The sequence below is a fragment of the Pituophis catenifer genome, unplaced genomic scaffold, assembly GCF_029215685.1.
Source record: "Pituophis catenifer annectens isolate HBS135680 unplaced genomic scaffold, rPitCat1.0.hap2 SCAF_1, whole genome shotgun sequence".
In the NCBI taxonomy this organism is placed as follows: domain Eukaryota; kingdom Metazoa; phylum Chordata; class Lepidosauria; order Squamata; family Colubridae; genus Pituophis; species Pituophis catenifer.
In genome coordinates, this window is record NW_027256881.1 from 6,400,278 (window position 1) to 6,412,854 (window position 12,577).

At 40.8% G+C, this 12,577-nt stretch overlaps 1 protein-coding gene across 6 annotated transcripts in view; it reads right to left on the reverse strand.

Annotated features, from left to right (window-relative positions):
• The window catches only part of MSI2 (musashi RNA binding protein 2), a 648,294-nt gene that overhangs the window by 81,703 nt on the left and 554,014 nt on the right, over window positions 1–12,577 (reverse strand). For all 6 annotated transcript variants that reach the window (XM_070932033.1, XM_070932032.1, XM_070932030.1 and 3 more), the window contains exon 10: window positions 6,082–6,156. In XM_070932033.1, the coding sequence (XP_070788134.1) occupies window positions 6,082–6,156 (75 nt within the window). The remainder of the gene's footprint in view (window positions 1–6,081; window positions 6,157–12,577) is intronic.

Sequence of the window (12,577 nt, forward strand, 5' to 3'; positions counted from 1 at the left end):
CGTTTGCAAAGGGAATGAAATGGCAGAACGTGTCACTATTTTAATATACGGGAGGTTATTATTTCCTTGGGGAAATCTGGTTGAGCCGTCCTATTTTAGCCCAGAAACATACTATATTTAGGACGTGTAACACATCTGTGCTATAATAGGAACTGACACAGGGCCTGTGCTGTAATGAAGGCTTCTGACACACAGTAATGAGGGTTAAGGAAAGCCACATCCTAATCAATTCCGAGCTTAGGTTTATAGATAGAAAAGTATAACCCTGCAATCATTCTTTCTGAGTAACCCCAATTTACTTCTCCGGGGCTTGGATTGACCGAATTCAGGCTGGATTGGATTCAGACGGCTCTTCCATCGTTCCCCTTTGTCGTAACATCTGTCAACAGATGGGCCTGTGGCTATCAGTTTAGAGCTGTTGGAAGGCACCCCATTGCAGCTGACCCATGACCAAGAAAAACCCTTCTTCTTGGCTAAGAGGCTGAAGATATCAGAAAAGCCCCTGATATGCAGAGATCCAACTACATACAGACAGAAAAATCTTGTGTGTTTTACTCCAGCTCTGCTCCTTCTCTGCCTGCCATCTGCTTTCTTCAGTGGAAGATCAATTTGGGAGGGGGGGGCACTCTAAGGGAAAGAATAAGCCTCTAGCGTTTTCCCCACCTCTAAGCTGGCTGTTCACTCCTCCTGGTCTGTTTTGCACTAGAAATGGACATTTCCCGTGGCAAGTGGTTTGTAAAAGGTGCCAAGATGTCCTTCAGCAAGAGTGTGCAAAATCTGGGAGGCTGGTGTAAATATTATTATTATTATTATTTAAAAATAATATTTTGAATTTTGGAGCAGCAGCTTCACTGTTATCACGTTGGTTTTTATTTTCTTTTACTTCCTTGCCGCCCACAAATCACAGAAAATGTTATATAAAATTGTATAATTGGTTTTTTTTAGAAGTTTGCAAGCTGCACACAAGGGGTCAGGAACCCAAAGGGTATTGCCTAGAAGAACAGATTATGGGAAGTCTCTTGAAAGAGAGATCTGTGGTAGTACATATGAACGGTAGATAAAACCTCTGTGTAAACAGCACCTCCCAAGGAAAAAGGATGGTGGCAGAATCTCACCGTTTGCTGCTAAAACCTATTCTAGTTGTTGCTGTAGTTTTACTGCTTGGAAACTTCCCTGTTATTTTGTTTGGCTGGGTTCTTTTCCCCCCTGATTATTTATTTAATCAATGTATTTATTTGCCGCCCATCTTAGAAGCAACTTAGAACTAAGGAGAAATTTCCTGACAGTTAGAACAACTAATCAGTGGAACAACTTGCCTGCAGAAGTTGCGAATGCTCTAACACTGGAAGTTTTTAAGATGTTGGATAACCATTTGTCTTAAGTAGAGTAGGGTTTCCTGCCTAAGCAGGGGGTTGGACTAGAAGACCTCCAAAGTCCCTTCCAACTCTGATATTCTATTCTATTCTATTCTATTCTATTCTATTCTATTCTATTCTATTCTATTCTATTCTATTCTATTCTATTCTATTCCATTCCATTCCATTCCATTCCATTCCATTCCATTCCATTCCATCCCATCTTGCCTGGATAGGAGCAAATAGCATGCGTAAACCAAGCAAAGGATTGGCCACATTAACTAACACAAAATACAAATTTCTAATTGGCCTTCATAGAATTATAGGTCAACCTTTCTTTAGTAAGTGCTTCAATTTCACAATCCATGCTCCACTGCAACCAAACCACCAGCTGTGGATTACAACCCCCATAACAGGGTTACAATCTTGAAAATCAAAGTGAACCTTAGTGATATTGTTTGTGCTTCTGCTAGTATAAAATATGCAACAGTTTTGAGATACACTAAAATCCTGATCAGAGAAAAAGTAAACAGCTCCCATAATGCTGCTGCTTACCAATTTGAGTACATTAGTTATCAAACAGAGCCAATAAAACTTTAATGTAATGCAAGTGTATTGCATCTATATTTATTTTAAGACATACAAGGATTGGTTAAGATCATGATGTCGTCTATCTGATCAAAGTACAGGTAGCCCTTGCTTAACGATCAGTCACTTAGTGACCATTTGAAGCTATGACAGACCTCCCCAGAGCTCTGCCCCCCCCAAGTCACGTGATTGCATTTGGAGGGATCAAGCTATTTTCCAAAGCACCTGAAGGCCAGACAAGGAATAATGAATGGAAACTGATCAAGGAGAGATTCAACCTAGAAATGAGGAGGAACTTTCTGACAGGGAGAACAATCAACCAATGGAACAGAAGTTGCCTTCGGAAGTTGTGGGAGCTTCATCACTGGAGGCTTTCAAGAAAAGATTGGACTGCCATTTGTCAGAAATGGTCTAGGGTCTCCTGCTTGAGCGTTGGGTTGGACTAGATGACCTATAAGGTCCCTTCCAACTCTGTTAATCTGTTAAACCATGCTTGTTTAACGATAGCTGTGTTTGCTTAATAACCCCTACAAATAAGGGTAATAAAATTAAGTGTGGTCATGTTGCAACCCATTTAATGACCGGCACAACTTATGAACAAAATTCTGGGATCAATTACAGTCGTAAGACGAGTGCTTCTTGCAGCCCATATCTTGATATGTAGGTAAATATGTAAAGCTGCTAGTGCCAGGCAGGGTGGACAGTTATGCATGCATGTGTACATGAAGGAGTGTAACTTGTTAGCTTTAAACAAATACTCCTGATACCCCCAAAGATAAATTTTGGCTGGCTAATGCTGATATTCCCATATGGCTTCAGAGAATTAGAATGAGATGAAAATATGCTCACTGGACCAACTTGGAGTGGACTGAGAGACTGTAGCCATTCAATCCCTCCTCCCAATTTGCTAGGAAAATGTGAAAAACTTGATCTCAGTTTTGTCGTGATATGTGAGTATGACTGTGTCCAAGGCAGTTAAACTGCTCTTGTCCACCGTTTGATTTTTGTCCCACAGCCTGGTTCAAATGAGTATTTATTCTCAGCAAAACAAATCTGGGATTCTATCTGAGATCAAGAGAGAAGCATCTAGGAGTTTGTAACAAAACAAAACAAAACAAAACAAAACAAAACAAAACAAAACAAAACAAAACAAAACAAAACAAAACAAAACAAAACAAAACAAAACAAAACAAAACAAAACAAAACAAAACAAAACAAAAATTAATTCATTTTCTTTTAAAAACTGGACTCTTTTTAGAAGCATTCAGAGTTGAAATACATCTATTACATATGTTCAGTTTCATCCTAGTTAGCAAGGTTTGCCCCTAATGCCCAGTTCAAATTTTGTCTGGGAAGGTTAATGACTGACAAAGCAATTTCCAAGGCAAAACAAAATTGGTTAATTTTTTTCCAGTTAATTTAATTAGAACCTGCTCCCTATCTTTAGAATCATCAGGCTGAAATTGTTTTTATTGTCTGTGCTCCAATCTGAGTTCTGCAATCCAAGGTGGGCTAAAATATTTAAATAAACAAATAACCAGTTTAATGTACAGCTGTGATATAGCCCTGTTTCAGAGAGGGATATACTGTATAAATTAGACCAGCACTGGGTAGTGAAGAGGTTGCGAAGGCATCCTTCCACTTAATATTTCATGCATCAGATTTACATTCCTAATAATCTTTAAGAAAAACTGGTGATGGGGAAGACTTTTGATTGCATACATCCCACTGGTCCTACTGTAGAGAAACCAGGAGGTTGGTCAGAAATAAATATGAGGACTCCCTTTGAATTAGCATCCGGACATGCTGTTTAAAAATATGAACTATACAAATGTACCCAATCTCCAAAATGGTTTAGTGGAAGTGCAGATACGTCTCATTTCCTGTCCATGTCTAGAAATGTACACATATGAATGCTGACATTCAGACGATGCTCATTCTAAGCACTGATCATACTACAGAGCAGGGGTCTCCAACCTTGGCAATTTTAAGCCTGGTGGACTTCAACTCCCAGAATTCCCCAGTCAGCTTTGCTGGCTGGGGAATTCTGGGAGTTGAAGTCCTCCAGGCTTAAAGTTGCCAAGGTTGGAGACCCCTGCTACAGAGAACAACATGATGCCCCAAAGAACAGCGCCTTCTTCTCTTTTAAATCAAAGTGGGCCAGGTAAGAAAGTGTTAACTCAATATGGGACGGTGAGGAAAAGGCTATAAGAATTATCAACTCTTGTCCCTATATTAATGGCTGGTAGGAAAGGCCAACCTATGTAGCCTCTCTGATCTGTCAACTTTCAGAACTAGCAAGCCAGAATCCCAAATGTTCAAAAGCGAGAGGGGATGAATACCTCCTTTCAGTGCCACTTATTTTCAGATTAAAAACTGTCCTCCCACTGCCGCTTGTTAGCAGACAGGTGTCTAGTCACAGATTGAGCTCTCAGTGTTTCAGCAAGCAAGGGGATGAAAGGGATAGCGATACTTAAAACATTTGTGAATGTGTCCATTCTCTTTCGATCGGCTGAATACTTTTCAGAACCTGGCAAAAAGCCTCTCTGAAAGAATAAACTAGAAATCTGTGAAACATTCTCCTCACTTTGATAGAATTCACGAACTGACAAACTGGTATATTTGTTTCTCCATGTGGGGATTTGAGACCCCGTGAGAGTATGGATAATCTTAACTCAATCTTCTCTAACCTAGCACCCTCCAAATACGTTAGAATGCAGTTCCCATAATCTCCAATGGCTGGGAAAAGCTTATGTTTAGATCTTTAAAATGGTACCTCCCTGAATCCCAGTATTTTTGCCGTAAGGTTCAATATTATTTTCTGTTCATCTTTTTCTCTTTCTCTCTCATTCCCCATCATACAGTATATGCATCTAAGTGTTTTACAATTCAAACAGCATCATAAAATAACAGCATCCAATAATTATGTTAAACTAGAGGACTTAATTAATATTAACTGCCTACCTAAATAAAATGCTTTGCAAAGGCATTTAGAAAGAGCAATTTTCAGAGCCTGCCTAACTGAAACAGGGGGAAAAAATTCACATCCTCTGCCTTGCCACAAGGAAAGCTTCTTGATTTTTGTTTAAAACGAAGACAATCGTTCACGGATTTCTTAAATAACCTGAGCAAAGTGTTTCCCCCCATCATGTCTTTTGTTTATAACTAGAGTTTGAAGGGCAAGATGGCTTAAACTCACACCTGTGGTACACATTAATCAACTTTAATATCTGATACATATTCAAATTTTAATGAATAAAATGTTGCCACCTTTTTCTAGCTGTGGTTTGCAGGCAGGCACTAAGTAAGCAGTTAATCCACCAAACTGGCCTTCCCAGAATCTTAAGGTGAGATGAAAACCCACAAGTAAGTACCACCCTCTGAACTCTTCTTGGCATCTCCTTTTTAAGCTTGAGGGGTTGCTGGCATGAAGAACTCCTTAGGGCTTTTGGTTTCAATGGTTGCCTGTTGATAATGGCAGAGCTGGAGCAGAAGAGGATGCTCATTATTGTCAGGAGGAGACGTTTAAGAGCCAGCTAGCCTAACACTTCAAAACCTCAGGAGTTCTCCAAGTGATGAACTACCAACGGTAAACTTAGAGGGAACAGAGAGACTAAATGCAGGAGATTTGACAGCTGTACAAAACAGACTCAAAGGGAAGGAGAAATAAATAAGGGAAAAGTATTGTGTCGATGTCTGATCTCTCGCAAATGTGCTGGAGAGTTGGTTGCCTAATAGCATACATGGACTCAGTGCAGGAAATACACAATGTTGACAGTGCCTGTGCTACCCGTTGAGGCAGTGGTTGTCATTGTTGTTTAAAAAGAATGCTGTTTTCAAATAGCCAGCAGCAATTAAGAAGCAAGATATATTTTCCTCCTCCATTCTCAGTAGAAAATGGCATCAGAAAGAAAGCTTTTTGTACCTTATCTAAGAATGCACGGGGCTTATCACACAATTTTTTAAAAAATGTTTTCTTACTCATCCTAGTTTTATAAGACAGTCCTAAGCAGGGACATCCCCCCCACTCCCTGCACAAGTGTCACATCATTCAGATGAGTTTGTTCCCAAGGAAGGTGACTTCAGAACGACCACCTTAATTTATTCTTGTCGTTATATGCATGAAAGTTTCACATACCTGGAAATTGATAACTGTAACTGGGGGCAAATCCAGGATATCCTCGGCCATAGGTTGCAACAAAATTTGGGTAACCTTGAATAGACAAGCGTTTGAGAAAGAGGAATTAACCAATTAATTTAAACCCAGATTCTTATTCCACATGCAAATAATTACACCAAAGACAGAGAAGAAATTTGATTTTTGTGCAAAGCATTAGAAGATTTTTTTTCCTGTGTGCATCACACCAATGCTGATTAAATGTTAAGTACAGTACGATGATCTCATAAGAAAGTCTAAACAGAGGTATCTTGTGCAAACCACAAAGATGAATGTGACATCTAAGGTCCAAATATTATTGCAGATGAAACAGGGTGCTAGCACGTTTAATGCAACTTGGGTTTCATTTACCCCTGAGCACAGAAAAATAACAAGAGATCTAGAGATTAGTATCATTTCTTGATCACTTCCCCCTTTCTCTCCATCCCTGCTATTCATAATTAAAATGCACCCCAGTAACTCAGAGCCAAGGACTCTTGCCTACTTTTCTCAGCTGGGAAGAGTAAATGCCAACCACTAAAGGATAAGCACATAACACAGGTTTGCTTTGACATTTGGAGAGCTTACAACAAATGTACTTTGCTTCAGAACTATTGACAGTTGGAGATTAAGGTACTAGTGATGCTTCATCCTCAGAGTCTGAAGGACAACTGTTAACACATCCAAAAGTCAGAAGCAGCAAGTTGAAGGAGCTGGGAAGACGGAGGGATTTTAATTCTGCGTAGGATACTAAGGTTCAACAAAATGATTGCAAATACTTTTCACGGAGAAGTCAACAAGATCAGTGGAACGGGTGCAACGGGTGGAAACTAATTAAGGAGAGAAGCAATTTAGAACTAAGGAGAAATTTCCTGACCGTTAGAACAATTAATCAGTGGAACAACTTGCCTCCAGAAGTTGTGAATGCTCCAACACTGGAAATTTTTAAGAAGATGTTGGATAACCATTTTCTATTCTATTCTATTCTATTCTATTCTATTCTATTCTATTCTATTCTATTCTATTCTATTCTATTCTATTCTATTCTATTCTATTCTATTCTATTCTATTCTATTCTATCTCTATATGCTTGAGTCCAGCAGCAGGGCAGGTAAGCTGCCTTCCTGGAAGGGAAAGGGGCCCAGTAGTGAGTCATGACTGGGTGAAATGGGCAGTCTCCTTTGTGAGTTGGCAATTCTGATTAAGTTCTGCAAAGGAATGGTTATTCAATTATTAGGTAATTCAATCTCACTCAATAGTGAAGTATTGATCCCCAACAGAGGCTGAATGGGAAGACACGAGGCAGAGCACTAAATCACACAGAGACACAGTGGTAACCCACTTTAGGGTTCATTGCCTTGGCCAATTCAGGGCATTACACTTTTAAATTAATTAATTTCATTTATTAATTCCATTCAGGCACCCAAAAAAAGTAGCCCACAAAAAGTGCAGGAACACCTACCGTAGCCTAGCGTAAAGCATCTCTTTTAAGAGGAATACAGAAACCTTGCTTCTATTACGGAACAAGTTTTAAAATCTATTGATTTTAACCTGCATCAAGCTCTCAGCCCTCAATTGCCTAATACACTATTTATTCTTTCTCCAAGGATTCATCCCCGCAATTGTGTTCATTTTTACAAAGCTCCTGCGCAGCCCGGCAACATGCTCAATTATTTTGCCAACATAACGTGTCCCTTCCCTTTCAGATGAGATTTAGACGTCCATATTGTTTGCTATTAATCATCATTTAAAGATGGAACATTAAATGCTTGGATGAATTTTGATTACTAATTATGAAGGGACGGAACTTAGCACGGAAAACAAAACAAGGGTGGCCAAAACACGGCTTTATAGCTTTAAATGCATGCAAACATGTGGTGGTCTCTTTAATATGCATTTTTCTGCAAATAAACTGTCAGAAATTCATTGGATCAGTCAGAAGTAAGTTTTGCAAACTGTTTCGCTTCAAACAACGGGATTGATTAACGTGTTTCTGACTAAGGGAGCAGGTCAGCCCGTGATTGACACTTCCACAATGAAATGTCACTCGCTTATATTTTGCTTTTAAATAAAGGCTCACTTCAGCGTCAATGGGATGAGTTTGTCACATTGTCTTTTGAGTGGGTCTCTTCCAACAATGAATAAATGCATCATGTAAGAGAACAGTCATTTCAACAGGAAAGAGATAAAGCACAGCCAACTCGGTTCCAAAAATAGTCTTGTCGGCAAGCAAGTTTCTACTTAAATCTTCTAGGCTCCAAATTTCTCTGGATATGCCTTGTTCGTTTTTGTATGCTGCTGCTGATGAAAAAAAACCCCACTGTTGCTTTGTTTGGGTTTTAGAAGACAACAAAAGTTATTTTTGTCTGAGTATTCCAAAAGAAAAAATAAAACCGTATTTCTTTCTTGAGTAGAAGTGTTGGCCTTTTGAAGTGGTCCAAACAAGAAACACTAACCCCACATCATAACACTACCTTTACTGTAAGGTTATTGAAATAGAATCTTGCAAGTCTGAAAACACGTCTCCCCTCCCTTATTTTCAACTCTTCTGAAACTAGGGAGGGTCCCTTCTGAGATGCTTTCTCCACTCCCATCCTGCCTTTGGACTTAGATAGCCAACACTCCAGAAGATAGGCTCAAGATACAGAAGGATCTTGACAGGCTTGAACATCTAAGCTATCTAACAAAATGAAATTCAATGGTGAAAAAAAGTAAGGTTCTACATTTAGGCAAGAAAAACAAAATGCAAAGGTACAGTATAGGTGGTACCTCGCTCAACAGTAGTAACTGTGAGAGGGATCTTGGAGTCCTAGTGGACAACCATTAAAATATGAACCAGCCGTGTGCAGCAGCTGCCAAAAAAGCCAACACAGTTCTAGGCTGCATAAACAGAGGAATAAAATCAAGATCACGTGAAGTGTTAATACCACTTTATAATGCCTTGGTAAGGCCACACTTGGAATACTGCATTCAGTTTTGGTCACCACGATGTAAAAAGGATGTGGAGACTCTAGAAAGAGTGCAGAGAAGAGCAACAAAGGTGATTAGGGGACTGGAGGCTAAAACATATAAAGAATGGTTGCAGGAACTGGGTATGAAAAGAAGGACTAGGGGAGACATGATAGGAGCGTTCCAATATCTAAGGGGTTGCCACAAAGAAGAGGGAGTCAAACTATTCTCCAAAGCACCTGAGGGTAGGACAAGAAGCAATGGGTGGAAACTAATCAAAGAGAGAAACAACTTAGAACTAAGGAGAAATTTCCTGACAGTTAGAACAATTAATCAGTGGAACAACTTGCCTCCAGAAGTTGTGAATGATCCAACACTGGAAGTTTTTAAGAAGATGTTGGATAACAATTTGTCTGAAGTGGTGTAGGGTTTCCTCCCTAAGCAATGAGGTTGGACTAGAAGACTTCTAAGGTCCCTTCCAACTGTTATTCTATTCTATTTCACATATCAGACTAGCTGTGGTGCTTCCTCCTGTCTCTCAAGGTCATTCCCCCATAGATTACAAGAAGGGCATTATATCTCAGTTGCAATAATCAATAGAACCACTAGATGGCAGCAAGAAGATAATGACAATGCTAGCTCTCTGCTTCTCTCTTGTGCTTATCTGGAATACTGCAGCCCAGGTGACAGGCCTATTAGTAATGGGGGCTCTGACCTTGAAGGAGTCTCAGTCTCAGTGATCCTGATGCCCTTCAAGTGTTGAGATATAATTTCCACATCTCATCAGCAGGCAGAACCTGGCTCTCAGGTTCTGATCTTTGAAGGTTAGAAAGATTAATCTTGGATGGTAAGTGGATTTGAGACAACATGGCAATTCTGGGCCATTAGGTTACACTAAGAAGTCAGAGGAACTGTCCAGGAAGACCCCAAAAGCAATCCACTTCCATCATGCTGACAAGAAAGTGCCTGGATTTCATCACTATGAATGAAGCTTGGCTCAATTTCTGCAATTCTCACCAGAATAGTTAAAGGTTAAACATCACTTTTGCAACCATTTGCCCTCCAAATGGGCTGGCTGAGAATTCAGAGGGGTGTGAGCGTGCAATCCAACAGGTTTGCACTAGGAGGTTACGCGGTTTGTATTTATTATTTGACATATCCGACCATTCTGATAATTTGATAATGATTGTAATGCCATGTATTCATTCAAGGCGGATGACTGATGTGGCATCAAGGCATCCATAATCAATCAATAAAAGCCACCAGATTAGGGAAGGCTCGCTTTAGCCAACTCAAACAAAGGCACGCTCGGTGCCAAGGTAAGCCACAGAATTTCTTGCCCTTTCACATCACAAGGGAAACAGAAGCTCGAAACCAATCTACTGGGATCAGTGAGCACAAATAAGGACACCTGTGTCCCCTCCCCACCTCTGCTATGGTCCTTCACTCCCCACCTCCAACAACAAAGACCAAATATACAGCTGACTGGGTCGTAGTTCTCATCCATATATCCCATCACAGAACATTTCTCGAGGTCAGGCAGATGAAATCATAAATTTATAATACAACATTACTTCAATTTTCCTCTTCATTTGCCGCTGCAGTGCCCAGCTCTGCTCTAACGAGTCAGAGCCTGATCTGCAATGGGGGGAAAATTGGCTGGCTGAATATCAATAGCACATTAACATCGTGCCCGTGTGGATGCTTCATCAAGCCAAATTATGGGCCGGCCAGCCCATCCGCCATTTCCCATTTAGCCCCCATTCTCGCCCGGGCGATGGGCACTGAGCAATTTATTTGCTTCAGTACTTCTGGCAAATGATCAATCTTGCAGTAATTATCTCTTGTCACTAAACTGAGAAATCAAGGCTCTGCCTGGATTACCTCCCTTGAAGAGAGAACTTCGTATCTACATCAGACATGCTTTTCACAACAGCAACTTCTTCACCACGCTTTTCCCAGGCTTATTAGTGACAGAGGTGCCAAGCTAAAACTACAGTTCCAAAGACTCTCGGTTACTAGTGGTTGGATTCGGATCTTTTCCTACAAGGCTAAGGCTAAGAATTGCGGCAGCTGTAAACCACAACTCCATCTGCAGGTGACCTGAATTGCGTAACTTAGGTGGCCCTAGTGGACCTGGAATGCCCTCAAGGGTTACCAGATTCAGATTGCCCTGAGTCCGTGTTTTTCAAACTTGTCGCGTTTAAGATGTGTAGACTTCAGCTTCCAAAATTCGCCAGCCAGTACCTTGTTTTGCCAGTGACTTTATCATAGGAGGATGGGAGAGACTGGGAAGGAATGGAAGACAGAGCAGAGAAACTATCAAGAGGTAGAAAGCAAATCTATTGGTGGCTTAAAGGCAGTGGTGAAATCCAAATTTTTTTACTACTGGTTCGGTGGGCATGACGTGGCTTGGTGGGCATGGCAGGGGAAGGATACTGCAAAATCTCCATTTCCACCCTACTCCAGGGGAAGGATACTGCAAAATCTCCATTCCCACCCCACTTTGGGACCAGCCAGAGGTGGTATTTGCCAGTTCTCAAAATTTCAAAATTTCCGCTGCTGGTTCTCCAGAACCTGTCGGAGCCTGCTGGATTTCACCCCTGCTTAAAAGTAAAGGTAAAGGTTCCCCTCGCACATATGTGCTAGTCGTTCCTGACTCTAGGGGGTGGTGCTCATCTCCGTTTCAAAGCCGAAGAGCCAGCACTATCCAAAGACATCTCCCTGGTCATGTGGCCGGCATGACTAAATGCCAAAGGCGCACGGAACGCTGTTACCTTCCCACCAAAGGTGGTTCCTATTTTTCTACTTGCGTTTTTTACCTGCTTTCCAACTGCTAGGTTGGCAGAAGGTGGTGGCTTATCCGAAGGCAATTTTGCCCAGATGACAAGAAGCATTTCAAATCATTCAAAAAGACCTGTCTGGTTCTATAAACGAAGAGGAGAAACTCACCTTGCAGTTTGCAAGATTTCTATTTCTGTATTTGCTCCAAGGCTAACATCGAAGATACCTGACCATGAACATAAGTACTTCTTGCTATCTTGATCTGATGTCGTGACATGGAGACTAGGACATAGGATCGGGCGCCGCTAGAGAGGATTTTGTCAAACCTCGAGCCAGTCCATGGTCCATTAACACAACGTCCATATTTGCATGATACTTTTCATTATTAGGCCAATTAAAAATGCAATGCACAATAGGCAAGGTTTCATGAAACATGCAGTTTCATTAGTCCTTTGAGAGTGGAGGTAGGGCGGTTGCTACTATTGTTACTGTTATAATATGTTATGCAAATCCAAGGCATTTCCTTACTTCGTAGTCCAACGTGTTGTTTGAAACAAGAACATGTGTTAACAAAAGAACAATTTAAATGTATTAATACTGAAGCAGAAGCTTACGGATGGGCCCCCAGGATGGAGATTCTGGGACTTGTGGTTGCTTAGAGGAGATGGTGAAGGAGAGATGGAAAGGAGAAGAAGATGGAGAAGGAGGATGTTTTCAAAATTTGGGGATTTAACCTCATAAGCAG